The sequence below is a fragment of the Lissotriton vulgaris genome, chromosome 7 (genome assembly GCF_964263255.1).
Source record: "Lissotriton vulgaris chromosome 7, aLisVul1.2, whole genome shotgun sequence".
NCBI lineage: Eukaryota > Metazoa > Chordata > Amphibia > Caudata > Salamandridae > Lissotriton > Lissotriton vulgaris.
This window is the reverse complement of record NC_141695.1, coordinates 603573765-603600483: the sequence shown is the minus strand read 5'-3', so window position 1 is coordinate 603600483 and position 26719 is coordinate 603573765. Positions and strand designations below refer to the sequence as shown.

Here is a 26719-nt window from a genome sequence, read left to right as displayed (position 1 = left end):
AATCAAATAACTGTATTCGATCTTACAACAAACATCATAAAAGTACAGTACATCATAGTCTACATACTCATAAAGTGTTAGTGCATATATTTCAACTCAGCTCAGCTATCTCTTTCCAATAAAACATTACTCATAAAAGAACAGTTCTAATTAAAATAACAGGTTCATATGACAAGTTATTTATTTCTAAAATGGAATTATGTTAATTGATCAACCTCCCAAGCCTTTCGTAGTCAAATATAATACAGAGTCGTCACGCCCAATCCAACCCTTACAAATAAAAAAGAAACTTTGCAATAATCAACAATAAAAAATTCTCCTTGCCTGCTTGTCGGTCAACGGCCGCCACGAGCACTACCTCCGTAGTGCTGCGCACGTCCGTTGGCCGACGCGGCCCGCCCTCCTAATTAAACCGCCACTCCATGGCGGAATTCGGGCCGCGGTTAAGCGATTAAATAGACAATGATAAAAGACAGCACCGCTTTTGCAAATTCAGATTAATACCTTGGTCGCTAAAAGATAACTAAATCAACAGCGTTTTCTCCTCCTTGAACATGCCCATAGAAAGGTAGCTATCTAGAAAGATATATATGGATTGCTAAGTTGTTTAAGAAAGCATACTGCCGGTCTGTATGGTTTAAAATTGTAATTTAATAAAATTGGTCAAATATATCTTTCTCTTTCTTCATAAAAATCGCAAAATAAAACTAGGTGAAGGTTTGACTGCTCTGATCTGTTATCACAGGGGTAAACTGACAGATTGGAAAAATTAAACCTCCCTGCATGAAAGCCAACCATCAGAGGGATCAGGTTCATACGGAACCCCAGTAAAATAAATAAATGCTGTGGTTTTTCAATTTTCTCTAAGTAAAAATACTCTCCCAATAATATTGACGAGGTCTGATAATATAACCGTACAGTTGGTTTGGCTTGTTTTGTTTCCAGTCTATCATACGCCACCTTTGATAGAAATGTTGCCTTTATTTCCTTTTTTGTTATGTTAAGGCATGCACTTGGGTTACTAAATAATTCTTCTAAGCCTAGTGAGTTCAGGGTTGACCTTACATATAGCCATTGTATTTTGTGTGCGTTATCTAGGTTTAAGCAGTTTTTTTATAATAGACTGAATCAGATTTACTGTGTCCCTCCGCCATATTGAGTGCCATAACATTGGGACAAGCCTTATTGTATCAGTTACATAAGGTAATCCTAATTCTAAATGCAAGATAAAATTAGAGCAAAGGCGGGGAGGGACACCTGCCTTTTAAAGAATCTATCCGTGCGTTTTTGGAGATGCGCTATAGCAGCCATCCCCACACCCCTGCCTCATAGGTAGCAGTCGATATTGTCTTTGCTTTATATATTTTTTTTATGGGTTCTAGAGGTTGTATTCCCAATTTCTTGGCAAATTTAGCGATGGCTACCATACTACTTTCCATCATTAGGGCTCTATTTTCCACCAAATTGGACCAAGATTGGCTTTTGTCCCATGAGACCCCCAGATAAGAGAATGTATCTACCACCTCTAATCTGAGGGACCCTATATGAAAGGATGGTACTTTCCTAGACGAGGTTGCCCCTGCTAACAGTATGAAAGATTTGGATTTGTTAACCCTCAGGTTCACATTACCACGTATGTTATTTAGGGTTAAGAGGAGCTACAAGAACAAGGACGTCCACACTCGAGCGTTGGGGATCTGAACTAAATTGGGGCACCTGAGGATGGGAAAGCCTAACATTGTAAAATTAGGACAGAGTTCTAGATTATGCAACAGTGGGATGTATTGAAAGAACAAGTTACTTACCTTCTGTAACAATGTTTCTGTAAGAGACATAGGATAGTCATAGATTCCTTACCTTAGAATTTCCCCCAGGCGTCAGACTGGATCTGGAGATTTTTTCTTAGCAGTACCCCTGCACACCCATAAGTCGCGTCGGTCGACTCCGCATACGTCATCGACGTTGTGGTCGATGGGATTACATCGCAATGCATACTTAGACACCGCCTCTTTGTGCTGATGTCAGTTCTGACACAACGTTTCACGCCAGAAGCGCAGAGCCATGCAAGACAATGACCACTGGTGTGCCACAACTAGAGCACTGTAAGGGAGTCCCTATCCCTAGAAGTCAGTTCGCAGAGCAGGGAGGATGGGTGCTGCAGTAAGGAATCTATAACTAATCGAGGTCTCTTACAGATACATCTTTACCAAAGGTAAGTAACTTGTTCATCTGAAAGAGACAGTTAGTTATAGATTCCTTATCTTAGAATAGATACCCCAGCAATACCAACCCCAGAGGAGGGTCTGCAACCCAAGTTCACACCAGAAAGTCCTGGAGAACAGACCAGGCAAAATATCTGTCCCTCCGGAATGGACTATCCAGGCAGTAATGTCTGGTGAACGTGTGCATATATGTCCATGTTGCCGCCTGACAGATGTCAACGAGTAGGACTCCACGTGACAAATTGGTAGTTGCTGCGGTGGAATGACCACACAGCTCCACTGGAGGTTCTTTTTCCGCTAAAGCATAACAATTTTTTTTTATAGGACAACCCCTCTTGCGATGGCATACTTTTGGACAGCTAGACCTTTTTTTAGCAGCAACATAGCCAACGAAGAGTTGATAGTCCACCTGGTAATCTTTTGTGGGATCAAGGTAGATGGACAGTACCTGTTTCGGGTCCAGATGGTGGAGTCTGTCCTCCTACTTGGAAGGGTGAGGAGGTGGGAAAAAAGTGGGCAGAGTGATAGTCTGTCCTCAGTGAAAAGGTGTAACTACTTTAGGAAGGAACAAGGGTCTTGCCCTAAGCACCACTTTGTCGGGATGCACAGAGAAGAAAGGGGTTGTAGAAGAAAGAGCCTGAAGCTCACTCACTCTGCGAGCAGAGGTGATAGCAACAAGAAAGGCAGTCTTCCGAGTGAGGAGCCTGAGAGGACAGTTCTGAAGAGGCTTGAAAGGAGCACACATAAGGTAAGTCAAGACAAGATTCAAGTCCCACTAGGGCCTTATGAAAGGAGATGGAGGAAACAGGAGGATAATGCCCTTAAATAATCTATTTATAATAGGGGACTTGAATAAAGAGGGCTGATCTGGTAGCCGAAGGAAAGCAGAAATGGCTGCCAGATAGCCTTTAAGAGTGCCCAAAGCAGAGCCCTGCTAGGCCAAAGAAAGAATGAACAATAGAACCTCAGAAAGAGGGGCAGAGAGGAGATCCACAGCCTTTGCTGTGCACTATGCCACAAACTTGTTCCATCAACAGGCGTACAACGTCTTGGTGGAGGAACACCTGACTGCCAAGATGACGTTTCAGACTTCAGGGGGAAGGTCAAAAGCTGTCAACTGTCGCGCACAATCTCCACGCAAGGAGGTGGAGGCTGGACAGGTTTGACTGGAGGACCTTCCCCTGCTGCTGCGACAGAAGATCCACCTGAAGGGGCATTCTGATCGGAAGATCAATGGCCATTTCCAGAAGCACAGGGTATTAAACTCTTCGTGCCCAGTCTGGAGCCACAAGAATGACTTGGGCCCAACTGTGCTTGATCCACTTCAGCACTCGGACAGAAGTGGTACAGGAGGTAAGGCATACAGGAGGTCGCAGTTCCACTCGCGTCGAAAATGCGTCGCCAAGTGAGTGCGACCTTGAAAACTCCAAAGAGCAAAACAGCCGAAATTGCGCGTTCTCTTCGGTGGCGAACAGATCTAACCAAGGCTCTCCCCACCGCTGAAAGTGACCTTGCACCACCTTTGAGTAAAGACGCCATTAGTGTTCCCCCAAGCACCAACAGAGCAGTTTGTCCACCCTGGCATTCAGGGCACCTGCCAGGTGTTGAACCACCAGGGTCATGCCCTGATCTTCCAGTCATGTCCAGAGGTGAGGAGGGTCTTGACATAGTGTCCATGACCCCAACCCGCCCTGTTTGTTCCAGTACCACACAGCAGTGGTGTTGTCTGTGAACACTTGCACTACTTTCCTCTTGAGGGTGGGAAGAAATGCCTTCAGTGCCAGTCGAATCACCGGAGCGCCAACAAGTTGATTTGGAGCTCTGACTCCGCCGGGGACCAGACTCCTCTGATCGCCGTCTCTACCAGATGGCTGCTCCATCCTAGGAGTGATGCATCGGTCACCACCATTAGTTCTGGTTGGGAAAGGGAGAGCGATCTGCCTTTGACCCAATCCTGTTCCTTTAACCACCAATGCAGCTGTTGTGCAGTCCCCTTTGAGATTTGGGTGTAGTTAGAAAGATTCCCCTGATGCTGCAGCCACTGGAACTCCAGGTCCCACTGCAGAGCCCGCATATGCCATCTCGCATGATCCACCTACTGGCCATGAGCCCCAGCAGCTTCAGGGTAATTTCTTCTGAAATCCGGGTTAGAGGCTGAAACATCGGTATCATAGTCCGAATGTGCCGGATTCGCTGCCCGGGAGGATAAGCCCGAAACTGCACTGCATCCAAAACAGCTCCGATGAAAGGGAGCGACTGAGGTGGAGTCAGGTGTGACTTAGGCCCACTTATAGTGAACCCCAGAGAGTGCAGGAGGTCCGCTGTAGTCTGGAGGTGGGAGACGACAGCCGGGGGCGAGCCAGCCTTCAACAACCAGTCGTTTGTGATAGGAGAAGACTGGAACCCTTGATCTGCGCAGATAAGCTGCGACCACCGCCATCACTTTTGTCAACACTCGAGAGGCACTGGTAACAATGTTGAACTGAAAATGCTTGCGGCCATAGGTAGCGTCTGTGGGCTGCAGAACTGAGATATGGCAGTAGGCGTCCTGCAATTCCAACACCACAATCCAGTCTCCAGGGTCGAGGGCAGACAGGACCTCAGCCAACGTGAGTATTTTGAACTTTTCCTTCCGGAGGAAGCAGGTTGAGGACCCTGAGGTCTAGGATATGACACAGGCCTTTGACCTTGTGCACCAGAGGGTAGCGGGAATAGCAACCTCAAACTACTTCTGGCGCAGGGACCTTTTCGATGCTCCTTTGGCCAAGAGGGTTGAAATGCCAAATGATCCTCTGACATGGGATATAAAGATGGTGGCATGGAGGGAGGCATAGTTTTGAAGGGGAGGGAGTAGCCTCTTCAGACTATCTGCAAAACCCACCTGTCCAACTTGATGGTTTGCCAGTGGGAGGTGATGGCGAATCCTGCCACCCACTGGCCGTAGATGGCCCTGCCCTGAAAGGTCGGACTTGGAGGCTGCTGCAGGGGACTGGCCCGCCCGCTGGGTTCCACGCCAGCAGCTACGCAGAGGCTGGGCAGCTTGCGTGCATCGGTGGCTAGACTAGGCCGGATGTGGTGGGGTGCCCCTACTGTAGACACAAAAGGGGCGAATGGCAGACTGTGGAGGACGGGGGACGTGGCAAGGCCCATGGATCTGGCCGTAGCTCGAGAATTCTTTGAAAGATCCAGCACAGAGTCTGCCTTGTCACCAAAAAGGTGACGGCCATCGAAGGACATGTCCAGCAGGGTTGCCTGGACATCCCCCGAAAAGCTAGGCGTTCTCAACCAGGCATAGGGCCAAAAGGCTACCCATGTGGCAATAGTTCTGCCCAGTGAGTCAGTGGTATCCAGTCCACATTGAATTGTGAATTTTGTTGCGTCCGTCCCATCTGCCACTGCTTGGGAGAGAACGGCCCGGGCTTCCTCTGGGCACTGAGGCAGCACTTGCGCAACCGTATCCCAGATTGTATGGGAGTATCGGCCCAAGAGGCATGGAGTATTCACGAACCGCAGTGCCAAGCTGGAGGAAGAAAACATGGGCTCCCCAAGATGGTCCAGATTCTTGGATTCCCTATCTAGGGGAGCAGAAGGGAATGCGCCCTTGGATGAAGAGGCTTGGCCCACCAAGCTCTCAAGAGAAGGATGTTGGGAGAGAAAAACTGGGTTGCCCGGAGCTGAGTGGTGGCGGCGGCCAATCGTCCTTTCCACAGGAGCCCTTGTGCAAGGGCTTGGACTAGGTGCCCAGAAGGACGTGAGTGAAGGCTTCATTGAAAGGCAGGAGGGGAGCTCTAGGGCCAAGGCCTCAGCTGCCCTTAGCACCACCACAGCCTAAGACGCTCCCTCCTCCATAGCCATGGTAGGGGGAAAAGCATGCCAAGGTTTGAGGAGGTGTCCAAACCACTGGCGTCACCCAGGTCCTCTCTCCAGTCTAGTTCTTCAAGCTGGCCCGATAAAGGGCCAGATGACACCTCCCAGTCCTCATCACCACTCTCTTGGAGATTAGGAACACCAGGGAAGAACAAAGGAACATAAGTATGCTCCGGCGTCGGATTCAATGTCGGCCGATGTGGATCCGGCTCCGGGTCCATCTAGGGGATGAGGATGGGGAAGGTCAAGTAAGGTCGACCGGTGTCGATCCAGATCCAGGCCTAGATCCTCGGGGGCCCTAAGGGGCACCAGCGTAGTCAGGCTGCCAAAGATGCCGTGAAGGTCTCCGTTAAATGCATGAAGCTGGGCAGGGGACGCCCCATCTCCCAGAAACGGAGGGCAGGCGGTGTTGTCCCTGAAGGAGGCGCCAAAGACCGAGCTGGCGAGCGACGACGCTCCCGATCCCGCGTCGCATCAGCCGACCGACAGGGAGAAGGCGAAGATCGCTGGTGCTTCTTCGCATTCTTTTTTATTTTTTTTATTTGTTTATTGGCATTTCATTAACATACAAACTCAAGGCACAATGCGAGCAGCAATAGGACAACAATATTACGACAATCCTTATACATGGACATAATACTGTCAAATCAAGAGAATCAAATCGATACATTGTCCTCACCAACAGCGCATTTAATAGGTACAATCAGTACACGCTCCTTATTTTCTCACACTCCAACAGACCCCTTCTCGACCCAGCTCAACGGGCACAACTAAGTCCCCCGGTTATTCTGCAAGTTAGTGGGTGAAGTAGTGTGTTGTGAGACGTCCCCCCTCCCGCCCTCCGCTATTGATCCCGTAGGGGTCTCCCCACTTTCCCGGTCTTCTCGCACCAGTCTCTGTTCCAGATATAACGCCCAATAGTTCTTAGGGCGATTACGGGGTGGAAGCAGTTCGCTATAGTGCTCCGACTGTGTGCAGCAATACAACATATTATTGGACCAGCGAGCTATCGTGGATATTGGGCCTCGCATCCATGTAAGAGCTACGCAACGCTTGGCGACTATAAAGGCCATGTCAACCAGCCAACGCTTGGCTGGTGGCATAGTTTTGCAAAACCCCAAAAATGCTAGCAATGGAGATGGAGCAAGCGATAAATCAGTGACTCCATTTATCTCTGCATAAACTGTGCGCCAAAAGTCCGCTACCGACGGACACATCCATGCCAGGTGTAGGAAATCTGCGGTCGGGGCTCGGCATTTATCACATCTGGGGCTCTCGCGTAGATCATATCTAAATAACCGTTCAGGGGTATAATAAACCCTATTTAAAAATTTAAAGTGCATCAATCGGTGTCGACCGTTAAAAGACACTCTGCGGACACTGGCACAGCAGTATTTCCACATATCTTCAGGGAGGTCCGTCTCAAGATCCGTCTGCCAAGCCAATCGCGGTTTGGGGTAAGCGGCTGTCCGTTCGACTAGTGTAATATGGTACCGAGTCGTAATCAATTTGGTCTACGGAATTGGAAGCGTGGAAGCAACATCGCTCCAGCCCCCTCCGATGGATTCAGATCGTCCCACGCACACACCTTCCCATTCACGAAAAGGTCTCCCATTTCAGTCACATTTAGTTTAGTCAAGGCCATAAGTACCCCTTTGTCGTTGCAGGGGCTTAACCACGAGCACCAAGACAGCTTTGCCTCTGGGACGTACAATAGGGAACAAGCCTGAGCATCCATCAAATGGTACCACGCGTGTGTCACCATGTTCATGGAATCCAGTATGCCCGTGCGGCGATCACGAGGTCGGGACATCAAGGCCGGTATTGGGGCAGGTGATGCCACCAGAGTTTCTATCCGTATGTGCGGAGCCTCCGCAGGACCATGGATCCAGCTGTATGCATGCGCCCCCTGTGCAGCGCGATAGTATAGTTCAAAATCAGGAGCATGTAGTCCTCCAGACTCATATGGCCGTATCAAAATGTCCCAAGCAACCCTAGGCTGTTTCCCGGCCCACACAAGCCGGAGCACCAAGGCATGCAGCTGCTGAAAAAATGCCTTGCTCAAAACCATGGGAATGTTACTGAATACAAATAAAAAGCGAGGAAGGACCACCATTTTTAATAACGAAATGCGCCCCAATAATGATAAGGGCAGCCCAATTCATTTATCTACGTCATCTTCTAGCCTAGAGATGGTCACTCCATAATTTTCTCGGAGTATTATCTCGGGGTCCAAGTGTAACCTAATGCCTAGGTTGCGGACTGAGTCAGTAGTCCACTGGATGGGGTAATCCCGTTCCACTCTCCTAGTGGCAGGAGTGAGCAGAAACATAACAGTCTTGCTCCAGTTCACATGGATCCCCGAGAGCGAGCCAAACACCACCACTTCCTGTAGTACCGCCGCTAGATTGTCCTCTGGGTGCCTTACATACAGCAGGGTATCATCTGCATACGTGGAGACAATCAGGTTATACTTGGGGAAACAGATGCCACGATGGCCATGGTACTCCCACAATGCACAGCCCAGAGGTTCAGCCACCAGGGCATACACTAGGGGGGACAGTGGGCAACCCTGTCGAGTGCCTCGTCCCACTGGAAAGGACTCAGTCGTAAGCGAGCCTATACGGACCCTAGTAGTGGGCGAAGCATACAGTGTATTCAGAAGTTGTATGAAGAGCTCGCCCACTCCCATACGATGCAGCACCAACCTAAGGAAGGGCCACTCGACGGAATCAAAGGCCTTCTCCATGTCTAAGAATACCGCCACTAACCTCGTATGTTGGAACTCTGCAAACACTGTCCTGATGTTATAGGTCAAGTTGCGATTTGGTACAAAACCCGCCTGCTCTGGAGCCACCAGGATTGGGATTAGCGGGCTAAGGCGATTCGCTACAATTTTAGCAAATATCTTTGTGTCTACGTTAAGCAGTGACAACGGTCTATATGAGATGCAATCATCAGGGGGCTTCCCAGGCTTAAGTATAGCCATAATAATGGCTTCTCGCAGAGTCGGCGGCAATTTCCCGCTTCCGCCATCTCCTCAACCAGCGTTAACAGTTTGGGTATAAGTATCTTAGAGAAAGTTTTGTAGTAGGAGACTGGAAAGCCGTCGCTGCCAGGAGCGTTGCCGGCCTTCATCGATGATAATGCCCAGACTACATCCTCCCTTTCAAACGGACGGGCCAGGAACTCCATAGGTGTATCCGTCAACCAAGGTAGTTGGATATGTGTCAAGTAGTCTAAGATTCTTTCCTCCGAAGCTGGCCCCCTAGATGCATACAAATCCGAATAATAACCTCTGAATCGCGCCACCACCTGTTCGTCAGGTAAGGTCTCATCCGTATGCCCATCTCTCATCTTGGGCGTCCGCATGTCCTGCCTACGTTGTTTCACTAGTCTAGCCAGCACTGCACCCAGGCGTTCCCCCTCCCCATAGGATCGGGCTATTGCGTTTTTCCCCAAATACTTCACTTCTGTATCCGCCTCTTCGTGGTACTCTCGAAGTGTACCTGCCAGTTCACTAGTCAGTCCCTCGTCCGAGTCGCGTAGCCTACGCATCTCAATATCGTTCAACCTATTTTCTAAGAGGGAAAGTCTAGCACTTATCGACTTGAGAACCCCTGCATGTTTCACAATAGGCAGTCCGCGCATGTAAGCCTTGAAAGCCTCCCACACCGTGAGGAAGGAATACACCGAGCCTACGTTTGTCTCAAAGAACATCTCCGCAGCAGTAGCTAATTCCTTGCGAAAAGCCGCATCTTGCAACGCATATGGGGCAGGCGCCAACTAATCGGAGGAGGGCGTGACGTCAGTGCTGTAACCCGAACGAGGACAGGAGAGTGATCAGAGTACGTACGGGGCAACGTCACACACAACAAAATCTTGGAAAGGAGCGGGATGGGAAACAACCAGTAATCGATTCGCGTATGAATATTGTGTTGCGCTGAATAGTGTGTGTACCCTCCTGAAGTCGGATATCAAGCCCTCCACACGTCTTGGAGACCCAGCCTGGTCATCTCAGCTTCCAGTGCACGAGCACTGCTCGACGGTCTACGATCTGGACCGTCCAATCTATCCAAAAGAGGATTGCGCACCATGTTAAAGTCGCCCCCCCCTCCCCCCTCTCCTCCCCCCCCCCCCCCCAACAAGACATGTCCCCCGCAGTGTTCCCTTATCTTGGATGCCAGATTCAGATAGAAGGAGGGTCTGTCATAGTTCGGCCCATACGAGTTGACTACGTGGAAAGACGCACAAGTTACTACTTTTGTGTAACGATATATCTGTAAGAGACATTAGTTAGTGATAGATTCCTTACCTTAGAATATCCCCAGGCGTCAGACTGGATCCGGAAAGTTTTGCGTAGCAGTAGCCTTGCGCATCGGTAGGCGTCGTCTGCGGCTCCGCGTCCTTCGTCGGCGTCGTGGCCGCCGTGATGACGTCGTCGGAGTACTTAGACGCCGCCTCCGCGTGCTGACGTCAGTTCTTAGCCACAGCTTTTCCGCGCCAGAAGCGCAGAGCCATGACAAAAACCGACACTGGTGCCAAGAAACTAGGGCCCTGAAAGGGGATGACCTTAACCCTAGATATCGGTTCGCAGAACGGGGAGGATGGGTGGGTCGGTAAGGAATCTATCACTAACTAATGTCTCTTACAGATATATCGTTACACAAGTAGTAACTTGTGCATCTGAAAGAGACACGTTAGTGATAGATTCCTTACCTTAGAATAGATACCCCAGCAATACCATCCCCGTGGTGGTGGGTCTGCGAACCAATATTCACACCAGAAAGTCCTGGAGAACGGAACGGCCGAAGTAGCCATCCCTTCGGACTTGACTGTCCAGGCAGTAGTGCCTCGCAAACGTGTGCAACGAAGCCCACGTAGCAGCCTGGCAAATGTCCTGCAAGGGCACACCTCGGCCCAAGGCAGTTGTAGTGGCCGTGGCTCGAGTGGAATGAGCCCGCAGCCCAACAGGTGGTTCCTTCTTAGCCAAGGAGTAACACGCCTGGATGCACATGATAATCCATCGAGAAATGGTCCTCTTGTGCACCGCTTTCCCTTTCTTAGCGCCCGCGTACCCAACAAAGAGTTGATCATCCACCCGGAACTGGCGTGTGCGATCCAGATAGAACGAGAGTGCACGTTTTGGGTCCAGACGGTTGAGCCTCTCCTCCTCTCTCGAGGGGTGCGGAGGCGGAAAGAAGGTGGGCAATGTGATGGACTGCCCCATGTGGAAGGCCGTGACCACCTTAGGCAAGAAGGAGGGCCTAGTCCTCAAAACAACCTTGTCCGGATGGACTGAAAGGAAAGGAGGCTTACAAGAGAGAGCCTGGAGCTCACTCACTCTCCTGGCAGAGGTGATGGCTACCAGGAAGGCAGTCTTTAAAGAAAGAAGGCGAAGTGGACAGTTGTGAAGAGGCTCAAAGGGAGCGCACATCAGAAATCTCAGAACCAGGTTCAAGTCCCACTGAGGCATCACAAAGGGAACAGGAGGAAAAGTATGAGTGATGCCCTTCAGGAATCGATTTACGATAGGGGACTTGAACAAAGAGGGTTGGTCAGGCAGCCTCAGAAAGGCTGAAAGAGCCGAAAGATAGCCCTTGATAGTGCCCAGAGCAGAGCCCTGCTGGGCAAGAGAAAGAAGGAAGAGAAGAATCTCAGAGAGAGGGGCATTGAGAGGATCCACAGCCTTTGCTGTGCACCATGCCACAATCTGTTCCACCTGCAGGCGTATACCGTCTTTGTGGAGGGACGCCTGGCTGCCAGAATGATGTTGCAAACTTCAGGAGGCAAGTCAAATGGCCTCAACTGTCGCCGCTCAATCTCCATGCATGGAGGTGGAGACTGGACAGGTTCGGGTGGAGGACCGTCCCCTGCTGCTGCGACAGAAGGTCCTCCTGAAGAGGCAGACGAACCGGGGGATCGACTGACATACTGAGTAGCTCGGGATACCAGTACCTTCGTGCCCAGTCCGGAGCCACAAGGATGACTTGTGCCCGGTCGCGCTTGATCTTCTTCAGCACTCTGGGCAGAAGAGGTATAGGCGGAAAGGCGCAAAACAGACCGCAGCTCCACTCGCGACGAAAAGCGCCTCCGAGAGAGTGCCGCCTTGGAAATTCCAACGTGCAGAACCGATGACATTGCGCGTTCTCTTCGGTGGCGAATAGATCTAACCAAGGCTCTCCCCAACGCAGAAAGAGGCCTTGCGCCACGTCCGAGTTCAGACGCCATTCGTGATCCATCAAGCACCGACGGCTGAGTTCGTCCGCCCTGGCGTTCAGAGAACCTGCCAGGTGTTGAACCACCAGAGTCACGCCCTGATGTTCCAGCCATTGCCAGAGGCGCAGAGCCTCCTGGCATAGGGTCCACGACCCCACACCGCCCTGTTTGTTGCAGTACCACATGGCGGTGGTGTTGGTCGTGAACACCTGCACTGCACTCCCTCGGACAGACGGGAGGAATGCTTTCAGTGCCAGACGAATCGCCCGCAGCTCCAACAGATTGATATGGAGCCGGGACTCCGCCGGAGACCAGAGTCCTCTGATCTCCGCCTCTCGCAAGTGGCCACCCCAGCCCTGGAGGGACGCATCCGTCACAACTACGTGCTCTGGTTGGGGAAGGGAGAGGGATCTGCCGTTGACCCAATCACAGTCCGTGAGCCACCACTGCAGCTGTCTCGCAGTGCCCTTCGAGATCAGGACATGGTCGGAAAGGTTGCCCCGGTGCTGGGCCCACTGAAACTTCAGGTCCCACTGCAGAGCCCGCATCCGCCACCGTGCGTGATGCACCAGAAGGATGCAGGAGGCCATCAGCCCCAGAAGCCGCAGCGTCAACCTGACCGAAACCCGGGATAACGGCCTGAAGATCGGAATCAGGGCCTGTATATCCCGGACTCGCTGTTCGGGCGGGTAAACCCGAAACTGCGCAGAGTCGAGAACCGCTCCGATGAAAAACAGCTTCTGAGAGGGGCACAGGTGTGACTTCGGCACATTGATGGAAAATCCCAGCCTGTGCAGGAGATCCGCCGTAGTCTGGAGGTGGTTGACGACTGCCTGGGGCGAGCCCGCCTTCAACAACCAGTCGTCTAGGTAGGGGAAGACTGAAACCCCTAACCTGCGCAGGTGAGCTGCGACCACCGCCATCACCTTCGTGAACACCCGTGGGGCGCTGGTAAGGCCGAAGGGGAGCACGGTAAACTGAAAGTGCTCGAGGCCTACCGTGAACCGCAGGTAACGCCGGTGGGCCGGCAGGACGAGGATGTGGAAATACGCATCCTGCAAGTCCAACGCTACCATCCAGTCTCCTGGGTCTAGGGCAGCCAAGACCTGAGCCAGTGTCAGCATTTTGAACTTCTCCTTCCGGAGGAATCCGTTGACGTTCCTCAGGTCCAAGATAGGGCGTAGGCCCCCTTTGCCCTTCTTGGGTACCAGAAAGTAGTGGGAGTAGCAACCACGTCCTACTTCTGGCCCAGGAACGCGCTTGATGGCCCCCTTGGCCAAGAGGGCCGAAACTTCCTTCTGCAGGAGCCGCAAGTGATCCCCCGATACGCGGTGGTGTTGCGGTGGCATGGCTTGAGGGGTCGTCTCGAAGGGGAGGGAGTAGCCCCGTCGGACTATCTGCAGCACCCACCTGTCCGAAGTGACTGCGCGCCAGTGAGAGTGGTGATGGCGAACCCTGCCTCCCACTGGCGTCACATGGGCCGAAAAGCACGGACTAGGAGGGTTTAGAGGCGGATGCTGCGGGAGCAGGTGTGGACTGGTTCCGCCTGTTTCCCCGACCGCCTCCACGGCGGTTTCCACGGCCGCCGCCGCGCTGGACGACAGTTTGCGGTGATTGGCTGGCGGCACGTGTGGGGGCGCCCCTTCCTTGGCCACGAAAGGGGCGAAAGGCACTCATTTGCTGGCGCGGGGCCGAGAGGCCCAAGGACTTGGCCGTAGCCCTGCAGTCCTTAAAGCGCTCAAGCGCGTGATCTGCCTTGTCGCCAAAGAGGCGACGGCCATCGAACGGCATGTCCATGAGTGTATTTTGGACGTCTGCCGAGAAGTTGGCGGATCTCAGCCAGGCGTGGCGTCGTATCTCCACCGTCGTAGCCATCGCTCTGCCCAGCGAGTCAGTAGTATCCAATCCGCAGCTGATGTTATACTTCGCTGCGTCCCGGCCTTCCAGTAGGGCTTGGCCGAGTTTGGCCCGTACCTCCAGCGGACACTCTGGCAGCACTTCCACCACCGTTTCCCACAGAGAGTGGGTGTAACGGCCCAAGAGGCATGCGGTGTTGGAAGACCGCAGTCCCAAGCTAAGGGACGAGAACACCTTTTTGCCATAGGCCTCGTACCTCTTGAATTCCCGATCGGGAGGAGCCGTCAGGAAGGCGGTCTGGGAGTTAGAGGCCTGGATAACCAGACTCTCGGGGGTGGGGTGGGTGGACAGGAAACATATGTTGCCCGGGGCCGGGTGGTGGCGTCTGGCCACGTTCCTATCTACAGGCGAACCTGTAGCGGGCCTGGATCAAGTGCCCATAAGAACGTCTGTCAAGGCCTCATTAAACGGCAGCAGAGGCTCCACGGAGCATGACTGCGGCTTAAGGACCTCAGTGAGGAGGTTAGTCTTCACGGCCGCGACGGGGAGCTCAAGGCCCAGGGCCTTAGCAGCCCTCATCAGCACCACACTATAAGTAGCGCCCTCCTCCGAAGCCACGGTAGGAGGAGAGACGAATCCAGTGTCTGGAGAGGTGTCCAGGCCACTGGCCTCCCCAAGGTCTCCTGTCCAGTCCATGGAAGACTGACATTCCCTTGTCAGAGGGTCCTCAGACCCCTCCCAATCCTCCTCTTCCCCCATCTCCTGGGAATCAGGGTCATAAGCAAATGAGGTGGGTTCATGGAATTGAAAATCTCCGCACGGCGTCGAGAGCGGCGTCGGTAGACGTCGTCCCGACGTCGGAACCCAGTGAGAGGAGGCATCGGGGCCGGCACCGCCCGAGGACGACGCCAGAGGGGATACCATACGGACCGACCCCGGGGGGGTCGTAAGGTCCACCGTGGACGGTCCATCGCCCGACGAGGGTCCAGCGGCATCCTGCGGCGCCGGGCCCGAAGGCACCGACGACGCCGGGGCCGCTGCATCCTGCGGCGCCGTGCCCGTGGGCACCGGCGGCGTCGGGATCGTGGGGCCCTGCGCCGCCGGGCCCGAAGGCGCCGGCGGCGTCGAGGCCGAAGCACCCGACGGCGTCGAGGTCATAGCCCTCGACCCACTAGGGCCCCCAGACGGGTTCACTGGGCCCGAAGGTGCCGTGGAACCCGTCGGAGAAGAAAGGGACCTCATGGCCATGAGGAAACGCTCGATCTCCTCCGGCGTCGCGTTCAGCCCAGGGACTGGGGGGTATGGGGCCGGACGCGGCGCCCGCGACTCCCGAGGAGCCGCGTGGGCGGTGTCACCCGAACCCCCGGCCGCATCGCGCGAGCGTCGGGGGGAGTCGGAAGAGCGATGATGTCTCTTCGACTTCTTATGCTTCTTACCTGACGACTTGGACCCGGAGGAGTGGCGCCGACTCCCGGAACTGTGACGGCTCCGTCCCCGCGACCTGTCCCTCGACCTCCCGTGGGACAGGGACCGGGACCTCACACGGCGCGGGGCCGACTGGCGGATTTCGAGTCGCCTGCGGGACCGCTCCCGCCTGGCCTTCCTCGAAAGGGCCCGACAGTCGGGGCAGGCCCCGTCGTCATGGTCGACGCCCAAACATAGCAAGCACTGGCGGTGGGGATCCGTAACCTACATGGTATGGTCGCACTCCTCGCAATTCTTGAATCCGGGCATCCCTAACGGCACCGTCGGAGTCGTATAGACTTCGTAAAGGATCAAAAGATCTCAAAAACTTAGTCAAAAATTGACTAGAGTACTGCTCTTTCCAGATCTGCGCTGGTTGGCGCGGAAAAAAGAAGAACTGACGTCAGCACGCGGAGGCGGCGTCTAAGTACTCCGACGACGTCATCACGGCGCCCATGACGCCGACGACGGACGCGGAGCCGCAGACGATGCCTACCGACGCGCAAGGGTACTGCTACGCAAAACTTTCCGGATCCAGTCTGACGCCTGGGGATATTCTAAGGTAAGAAATCTATCACTAACGTGTCTCTTTCAGATATGCCCTTACTGTCCCATTTCGTAATTAGGTATCTCCCTTCCGGGTCTGCCATCACCAGCGATATCGTCAAACCGGCATTAGGGTTTACCCATGTAAGGACGCCTCGCGTGTGTGATGTAAAGCTTGCGCATGTCTGTGTAGTCCCCTATAATTGAGCGTCGGGCTATCAGGCCTCAAGTGTGTCTCCTGGAGCAGTGCAAGGTCAATGGAGTGACGTGTAAGGTATTGCAATACTCGCCTAACTTTCGTGTGATCATTGAGTCCTCGCACATTCCAGGTCAGTAGGGTAATGGAGTCTAAGTCGCGTGTCAACTGAGTCATGTCATGTGGCAGTGCGCAGACAGAGGACTATAGGAGGACATCCATGTAACATATTCCATTGTCCTATACTGCGTGCTCACATCTTCAAAATGCCATACAAACCCCCCCCTTCCCCACCCAAAACATCACCCCCTCGCACTGTTACAACAAACCAATGCAATGTTCTCCAAACAAACCAAAATGTACAGATCCAAAGCGTCAAAGTCAACATTATGCTCAACAAATAGACAAATGCCTCAGCCCATCCCACCACCCACGCTTGCCCAACCCCAACATGGCCGAGCCCCATCTCCCCGCCGTCCCCAAATCCCACCCTCCCCCCAAACCTATACTGCAGTCTCCCCCGCTCCTCACACACCCCCTCACCCAATACAGCACAACACAAAAAGGAAAAAAGAGTCTCACGCACTACCCTACAAAAAGAAGGGCTACAGGCTCCCCCCGCTACCTGTAACACTAAACCCAAAATAAAAAGAAGAGTCCTCTGCAAAGGGGGCAATCAATAAAGTGGAACATACTCGAGGGCGTAGGTAGGCTGCATCTAAAAAGGGAACTGTATTGATAAATAACCTTTAAACTTCCCGCCCCGTCCCACCCCCGCGCCCATACAAAAAAGGAAACATCAGATGACAATCTGGGCCCATGATAATGTTCGACTGTGACCAATGGTCAGAAGAGGCCATGTTAACTCCCCAGATCGGCCGCAATGCACTCAAGAATCCAGCATCCTTAGATAGAAGAATAAAAGGATCAATTTTAGCCGACCTCTATATCAATAATAAACAAATATCTGACAATTGCAAGTAATCCTGGTCATGCGCCCCTGCATACCAACTCGCCTCTATTTCTGTGCATACATTACTCACTGTTACCCAGCACTTGCATAGCAGTCCATTAAGCATCGCAGCAGGCAAGTCTCAGGCACTCTGCAGCTCGGCAGCGTCCAAGATAGCTGAAAGAGATCACAACGTTCCACAGCCACTGCGGCCAAGGGGCACAATCGTGAACAATCCTCAGAGTCCATCCTGTTCATCCAGTGTGCCACCAGAGGCCTCCCCTAGCATATCAACGTCCGCAGCTCGTCGCTGGTCCTTCCCCCAGTCTTTCATGGCTTTCTGTAGAGCGTTAGGGTCAGTGAAGATCGTGGAACGACCCTGTCAGTTGATCTGCAGCTTAGCCGGATATAGCATCGCGTAATCGATCCCAAGTTCTCTCAGATGGCGCTTCATTGGGACAATTCTGCGACGCGCCTCCTGCACTCTGGCCGTAAAGTCCGGGAACAGTGAGAGCGTGCTCCCTTCATACCGCAAGGGCTGCTTCTCTCTGGCCAGCTTCAGTGCAACGTCTCGATCCCTATAATTCAAAAGTTTGGCCACTATAGGGCGAGGGGGGCCCCCCGGCTTAGGTCTCGGGCCCAGCGTTCGGTGCGCTCTCTCCACTACGAACATCCCGGAAAATGCTGCCTCAACCAATAACTTTTTAAGGAGGGTTTCCACAAAGAGTTCCATATTGCCGGTTGGAGTGGTCTCCGGCAGGCCCGTGATGCGAATGTTGCATCTACGTGACCGCGCTTCCGAATCCTCAGCCTTATCCTGTAGAAGTTGGATTACCTTCTCTAACTGTTTATGGTCTGAGTCTAGGGTCGTTTGTGCCTCTTTAACTTCAACAAGCCGCCGCTCCGACATGTCCAGTCTCTCAGCATCTTTGTCAAGCCGTTCCGCCATGCGGTCCATACGGTATGTCAGGGCATCCATTTTGATCCCTAGAGACGCAATACCGCTTTGCAAATTCTTTTCCATGGCAAGCAGTATATGTCGCAGATCCGCCCCGGGGTCCTCCCCATCCTTCGCCCCTCTCCGACCAGCTTTGTCTTCTCGTGCCAGGGCCTTGGTAGATGGCGATTTTTTGTTAGAATTAAAGGATATCTTGGATTGAGTCTTGTCTGGCCGACCCATATTGCGTCCCAGGGTCCGCGCCTCCCGCAGCAGAACCTGCAACAGTGCACACTGTGGGCCTAGACCTGAACGCAGAATGGGAGCAATATGTCAGCCATGCTCAGTTGGTATCACAAGACCCGCTGCAGACCCCCAGCTTTCTCCACATAGTATGCCCGCAAAAACCTCCAGGCGCCACCCTCGCATTCTTCCAGTGGCATGCAGCTCGCTCTGCAGGCTCCAGGGCGACAACAAGAGTCCGGGCCAGCGCCGCAAACAAACCCCAAGACAGGCCCCTCAGAGTCAATTCAAATGTAGATGCCCGAGATGGCAGCACAAGTTGGAATCAATAATGGCACCCTCAGCCAAGTCGCAAACTCTGCGTTTACTCTTCAGTGCGGGCCCCACTGGTCCGTGGCTAATGGGTTGGGCTGACAAGGGGCTGGGACTGGAGCCCCCCGTAGCACGGCCCGTGCTTTGTGATTTGCGAGGCGTAGCCTCTCTCTCAGGGTGCTGCTAGGCCACCCAGGGCACGTATGGCCTGTACTATGGCCCACGAGGTCGGTGCAATGTCATGAAGGGCTCCATGGCGTCGCTCCCATGCGCGGTCTGCAGCACAGAAGGCACGTATCCAGATCAGCTCCCCTCCACACTGCCGATCCTCGCCAGAGGAGCAGGCCCAGCAGGGGTCCCAAAGCCGGGGGCTCGATTTTAAAGCGTCCGCAGCTGCGCGGCCCCTCCCTCTAGGCCACCTCCATCACCTGTGTCTTCGCGTTTCAAACGCCGCTACCACCGCCGGTGCCGCTTCTCACTGCAGCGTCCCGGGGGTTGTCCGCGCCCGCCCCGAGTCCCGATCTTCACCTCTCCAGGGCCGAGCAGCGCAGTGGTCCGGTTCCGGAAAGGCCGCAGATCCCGCGACGCACAGCGTCTTGTAGCAGAAATCAGGCGGCTCCGATCCGGCTCTGAGTCGGGCAAACTGATCACCGCACGTTCAGGGGCAGTTGCAACAGGGCGCAGAAGTCAGCAGGATAATTGAATGAATCTTGATTTGGGCAGAGGAGCGTACAGATCAGGCGGCCATCGCTGTTGCCGGCTAGCTCCGCCACTTCTTCCCATTCTTCTTGTGCTTTGACTTACCAGAAGATTTCGAAGACTTGGACAAGGTATGATGGCTCAAGCGAGACCGGGGGCGACACGGAGCCGACTGCCGGGCCTCTAAGAGCATTCAGGACCGCTCCAGCAAAGACTTTGGATTCATGGGCCGGCAGTCAGGGTACGACTTCGGGTCGTGGTCGAGCTCTGGACACCAAAGCCACACGAGGTGCAGGTCTGTTACAGACACCAGTTTGTGACAGGCCTCGCAGGGTTTGAAGCTGGTCCAAAGATGGGACACTCCACGCACCAGGAGTTGAGGACTCGAAAAGAAGTCGACAAAAAGTTGAAAAAAGCTTAGTCAAAAAGTGACTAAAGAGATAGCTCTCTCTGAATCTGCACTAGGCTGGTGCGGAAAAATAAAGAACTGAAGTCAGCGCGCAGGGGCGTCGTCTAAGTAGGCATCCTGTCATCCTGGCAACTACGATGCCAGAAGTGGCCCGACTGATGCTACCTACCCACACGCAGGGGTACTGCTACAATGGATCCTGTCTGACGCCTGGGGAAAGGAGTCTATAACTGTCTCTTTCAGATATACAATCCTGAGTGAGGAGTTCAGTTCTTAAATATTGCAGTGGCCACTGTGGGGGAGTATCGGCAGTTGTGTGTGTTTCTTTGAGATCCTACTGCCATTAGAGCTGTCCTTACCTGTTGCTTGATTCTGCTGTTGAAATATTTCTCTATAAGTTCATGAGTGTTGGACACAACCAGGTACAACTCATTCTCCAGAGCCTGAAAAATAAATAAGCAAATAACTCTCATTAGAAAAATGAGGAACATCTCCTTATGGAAAACATTATTCTGCAGTTACATAATTTTGCATGCTATAGCTTCTGAGAGAAGCAATCTGCTCACAAACGTGGTGCACCAAAGTATCTCAACATGCCGCTGGATGTACCTAGGGGGCAGATGCAGTTGGTCAGTGTGAGAAGTTGGCATGATATGTGATGTCCACTATTCTAGTGGGCACCCTGTATCAGTCCAAACAACCTTTATGGTGATGGTTGTAAAGTCAACCTTATAGACCAGCTATCCTAGTGGTAGCATGAACAAAGCAGTCTTAGGCTAATACTTCAGAAAGCATGTGAAGCCAATTGTTTTACCAATAATAACCCCTTGAATACCAAATGAAAGGACACCACACAAGGTATATATCAAATATATATGTATTTTTTACTAACACAACCCCTCTGCACTCTTTATGAGTTTAGAGTTCGAGATACAGCACAAGTTACTCAATAAGCATACTATAAGTTGCACAAATACAATTCTACCCTAGGGGCCTCACGAACCATATACTAAGTAAGTGGTATAAGAACCACTTCAGGAAAGGTGAGTAGGCTTAGGGCCTAGGAAATAGCTGGGGCTACACTGAACAACCAAAGGTTAGGAAGCAGGAGTCCCACAGGATGCGTGTGCAGTGTCTAAACACACACACACGGGTTCTCATAGACTTTCAATGGGAACGTAAAGTTTACAAAGTAGTTGATTTCTGAAATATTTAAAAGAAACTCCAATCTACCTACCAAGTTCAGCTACTTAGAAGATCCGACCTCAGTAATTTTCACATCAAACAGTAAAATAACAGGCTTACAAACACCACTGAGCCAAATAATATTGGACGGAAGAATATAACATTTTGCCACTACACCCTCCAAGAAGGAGAAATACGCAAAGGAAATTAAAGCACTCCAATATTCTACTTGGGAGATCATAAAATCAAAATTAAGATCCCCTAAAATCGACAAATTTACCAAAATCACCTCGAGGTCGCAGACACGAGAGCCGTCTTGGTCACCATGGAAACATTAAGTCCAATCCGGCAGTACATAAAAACAGCATATGGACTAAAGGATACTTTGACCATAGAGGCAACAGTTATGCTTGCTTCTGCACTCGAAGTCTGGGACAGAGTTATAATGTCAGAATCTGAAGGTAACAATAACTCGGACGTCTCTTGGCTCCAAGCCTTAAAGTTTCTGTCCGAAATGCTACGTAAACACCTGGAGCCACTAAATCTACCTGAGGATTAACTTGTGAAATTGCGTAATAAAAAGTACCACCCACTCAAGCTCAGGGGGACACCAACCCAGAAGCAGCCCCAATAAACATTACCTGGGACATACTCTTAAAACCTTTCAGCTGACAGTGGATGCTCTAAACGACCATTCTAAAAAATTGGACCTGCAGGCGAATCTGCTCAATGTACTAGCGGTATTCAGGTATTGACACCAAGCTTACTAACCTTAACAACCTTATTATATAAGCCCAACAGTACTCAGCAACTAATCAACCCAGCTGCACTTGCTCACTAATGATTGATAATCTTAGTACAGTACCATCAATTTTGGATACAGTCATACTGGAGATAAATCATCAACTTAAATATTCAGCAAACAGAGGATACTAAACAACACCACCAGCTAGAGGCCTTGCAACCTATAGCGGAATCCTGTACACCCCCTATAACCACAGCATCTGAGTCCCCTAATAAACTAACAGGCCCAATGCATACACTTTGTCAAAATTTGATCACTTCTTCAGTTGACATAAGCCCTGCAATGAGAATGAAAAATCTGAAAAAGCATGCTGTCTACAATAAAAAAACAATCAACAGAAAGTGAATAATGTAGAGGGAACTGGGGACCAACTGTCAATGAGCCAAGCTATAACAAAAAGGCAAAGGAAAAGACTGCGCAAGGCCCGTTACAAAAAAATCTTGGGAACAGAGAAAAAAACACAACTCAGCTGGAAATTTATTCTTGATTTTTCTAAAGTCTCAATCTGGATCAGAGTGACCAGCCACTAAACAAACACATGATACGCTGGTTGCAATCTTAAACCCAAAAGTAGCCAGGCAGGAAGTCATTAACCATATTATAGTCAAAGAGGGACCACATCTCAGGTAGACAGCACAAGAGATTGTGTCATTTCAACAGATTCATTCAAGGATCAAAACATCCCAAACAAACTGGGGTGTTGACTGTGGCTCAAAGGTTCCTTGAGCAAGTATTCAAAGTTCCACTGACGGTGTCCAAATCTACCCGGGTACACCACATGTACGGGTCAAAATTGTGCCTTTCAGAATATGGATGTCATTGGTCATCCACACCAAATGATCTCTCAAGAGGTCCCAATGGGTAATAAAACTCAGGCAGGTTCCATAGACCAGAAAAATGTCACATTCAGCAGGTATGTCCCCCTGAGGCCAACCCAATCGTTAATTTGCCATTATCAAGACTGATGATGGGATGGGATGGGCATACCCCCAAGGGGAGATTCCATCTGAACGCAACCATAAAGACTCAAAATATGGGAAGCTAAGAAGTACACTCCACAATGAAGAAGAAGCACATTAAAGTTATTATTTATTCCTCTGTACAGCTAATGTGGCCCTCTCTACATAATGAAGAGGGAATATTCTGAGATAACTAAAAGAAATTCCATCCCTGGCAACAATTATAAGCTCAGATATAATTTCCATATCCTTTTCTGCTCCTCTTGCCCCAAGCTGAATTACAAAATAAAGCCACCACAGTCACCTGGGAAAACAGAAAACCAGCATATAAAGTAATGTACGAAAAAGATCTTTTTGAAAAATTAGGGATCAAAATCAGGGACTATGGGCTACCCTAGGTATCCATCAATATTATTCTCAAGGAATTTAGCAGGCCCCCCTCCCGAGTAAATAAACCAATGCTCTGTTGGAAGCAAGGGAGGCGGTGGCTAGTACCCAACCGGTCTCAGCAAATGGAGTCTCTTCTCTACTAAGAGAAGCCAGGGGATAATCTAGGACACCATTAGATCCAGAAAATTCCAACCTAGCTCCAACCACACTTGAAGGGATCCCGACTCAAAACGACCAGTCCTGGTTACAAGCATTATTACAGTGAACAATAAATCAATGAATTCCACCTATAAAAGCTACCACAGATGATGATTGCTCCTGAATAATATGTTCACGGAACATCAGAGTATTAAGCCTAAAAACTACGGAACTGGACATTATAAATGATTGAAAAACATTAAAAATAATAATGCTGCAAGAAACATGGGCTTTGCAAACAATTTCGCAGCCTGGGTATGTTGCATTTAATAAACCAGGTCTTAAGGCATCAATCTTCGAATACCCAATTGGCGGGCCTACTTATCTAAATCTCTGCCTCAATAAATGTTTCATATGAACTTATACTTACTAACGATCAAGACATACTAATCCTAGAAGTAACACAGTGGATTACCAGATCTAACATCCTGCTCATCTTAATAAATGGCTATATGCACCCCGAAGCAAAAAGAAAGTAAGAAACAACACAAGCAATAGTGGCAACAATCTCAGCATTAACAAAAATTTACTCGCTATCCCAAATATTTCTGTACGGTGACTTTAATATGAACTTAATTTACAGAGACAATAGACCTGGGTCGATGGAAGAGGCGGGAGGGAGGGAAAGCAACAGGAGGAGACTCCACACTGTAAGGATCAGAGTGGAGGAATGCAGAGAAAGGGAAGAAGACTCTACCGGTGAAGATGAAGCAAAAAGCACCGCTCCACAGGAAGAGAAGCCACCTGGAGGGTGGCGCTGCATATGGCAATTCTTAAAATGGTCACACCAATCTGAGCACCCTGGAAGAAGCACACCAGGCAAGGTCCTCACAGAATGGGGAGGATGGGTGGGCGTTAAGGAATCTGCGGCTAGACAAAGTCTCTACCAGATACATGGTTACTGAAGGTGAGTAGCTCGTACATCTGGTAGAGACATCTAGCCGCAGATTCCTAAACTTAGAATAGATACCACAGCCATACCCCAAGGAGGAGGTGGGTCTGCGATAGACCAATAGAAAGGGCCCGACAGCACTGAGCTGGCCACAAAGTGACGGACTATGGGAAAAGCTGTGGCGGAGCAGCCAGTCAGCAACCCAAGCAGCTCGGAGAGCAAAAGACAACGGGATGCAAGGCATCACATGACTGCCAGAATGGAGCGAGACCATACCTGTGTGAGTATGAGATGTAGAAACGGCACTAAGCCATATCCCAGAACCAAAGAGTGTTCAGAGGGAAGAACTACTCCCAGAGCTCAATGGTGCACTAAGTTGACACCAACAAAAGCCAGAGGACAAGATGAAGGGTTGTAACCAGAGCCTACCAGGTGAGCCCTCGCAAGTGAGGCAGGACAGGCAGCATACAGGAAGCAAAGGGCAAGAGGCAGGAACTGAGCGAAGTCTCAGAAGTACAGGCGGAAACATAAGACACGCCAAGTGCACACTTAGTAACATGAAGGCGACGGGCTGAAGCACACTGAGGTGGACCACAACGGGAACATGCACATAGCAGACAGCTACGGGGACAACAAGGTGGCATAGCTAAGAAGAGTACGGGACTGCCCAACAAGGTAGTTTGAGGGCCGACGGGAGAACGCACCCACGGAAGACAGAGACGCAAGGCGCAACACCTGGGACAACCGTCATCAGAGGAGCTGTCTTGCAGGCACACCAGACACCGATAAGGTGACACCCAAAGGAAAAAGACACATCCGAAGGGCGTGGTATCCGAGGCACCTATAGGAACCGTGAAGAAGAAAATGCATAGCTGTTGAGAACAACATCAAATCTCAAGACCCCCACCTCCGACCCAGATGAGAAATGCACCCCCAATGAAGACTGTGCAGTACAAGAACGGGTCAGACAAGATCCCCAAGAAAAGAGCATTCAGAAGCAAGGTCCACCCCAGGGAACGGAACCCTAGGAACACCCATTGCCGAAGATGCAGGAAAGGGCACCGAAGTGCACTATAAACGTGCTAAGAAAAACACCGCTGTGCAGAACGACGGCAAGCTTGAGTACAGGGCACCCAACTGCTCCCCGAAAAACGAGGATATAGGACCAGACCTCGCAGAAGCGAAGAGAGGTGGAGGTGTGTAAAAAGGGATACCAACGGTCAACCCGTGGGTATATATATGTATATATATCAAAAGGGGTGAGCCACGAGACCACGCAGCTGCGGGCGCTATAGGAGGAACCCACCTAATGCACCCATGGCAGGAGGGAGCCTAATTTTGAAGCATGTTAAAATACACTGAAAAGAGTTAATCCAAGGAAAAAACCTCTAGAAGAGGAGATTAAGGCACACACACAAGGTTCAAGCAAGTTGAGACCCGTGGCGTGTAGGAGACGGTGCCAGACTGAAAACCTTCTAACTGTAATATAATGCCGTCAGTAGACGTAGAGAGCCCAAAGGGACCTCCACACCTGCCTGGCGCGGAGCTACACAATAGCATAGAGGTACCCCACCTGGAGTATATCACGTCCCCCAAGAAAAACAGGGGAACACCTCTAAGGGTAAACCATAGTCAGAGGACAGAACACAACGACCTGTGGAACGCCACCACAGTAGGCTTACTGCAAGCCGAAAAACGAAAAACTGGTGGACGCTAAAAGAAAGGTCAACCACTCCCGGATATGATAACCTGAGACCTGCTAAGTACAGACCTATGGGGGAAGGCGAAAGCCCACAAGGAGGCGCTGAACCGCCGAATCGGCATGGGTATCAGACAAAAGGACCCCATCAAAAGGCAGGTCAACAAGGCGTTCCTGAATATTCACTGAGAAGACGCCATCCTGCAACCAAGCATGATGTCGTAGTGCAATCGAACCAGCCATAGCTCGGCCTAAGGAATCTGAGGTATCCAGGGCCATGCAGATAGTAAATTCCGCCAGATCATGGCTGTCACGGATAAGATGGAGGAGTTCAACATGAGCGCCCTCCGTGGTGGAAGATAGAAGAGACTCGGCAGAGTCCCAAAGGGCAGAAGTACCTCGAGCCAAGACACACACTGTATTGAGTGAGCGAAGAGCTGCGCTAGTGGAGGCGAAAATATTACGACCCCACTGTAGGAGAGTAGGGTCTGCAATCCTATGATCACCCAGATTTTTTGCTTTTGTTTCACTGGTTTACGACTTTCTCTGGCTGTGGGCCTGCCAATCAGACCCACAGCCTGGCTGTTCTCTTTCTAAATTACAACATGTACCCTAGGTGCATTTACCAATTGGTACTGGGCCACCTTATCAGACCCTGTAACTCAGGG

General features: G+C 51.2%; 1 protein-coding gene across 4 annotated transcripts in view; it reads right to left on the bottom strand.

Moving 5' to 3' along the window:
* UNC13D (unc-13 homolog D) overlaps positions 1-26719 on the bottom strand; it is a 707512-nt gene that overhangs the window by 42421 nt on the left and 638372 nt on the right. For all 4 annotated transcript variants that reach the window (XM_086930728.1, XM_086930726.1, XM_086930727.1 and 1 more), the window contains one exon: positions 20283-20366. In XM_086930728.1, the coding sequence (XP_086786854.1) occupies positions 20283-20366 (84 nt within the window). The remainder of the gene's footprint in view (positions 1-20282; positions 20367-26719) is intronic.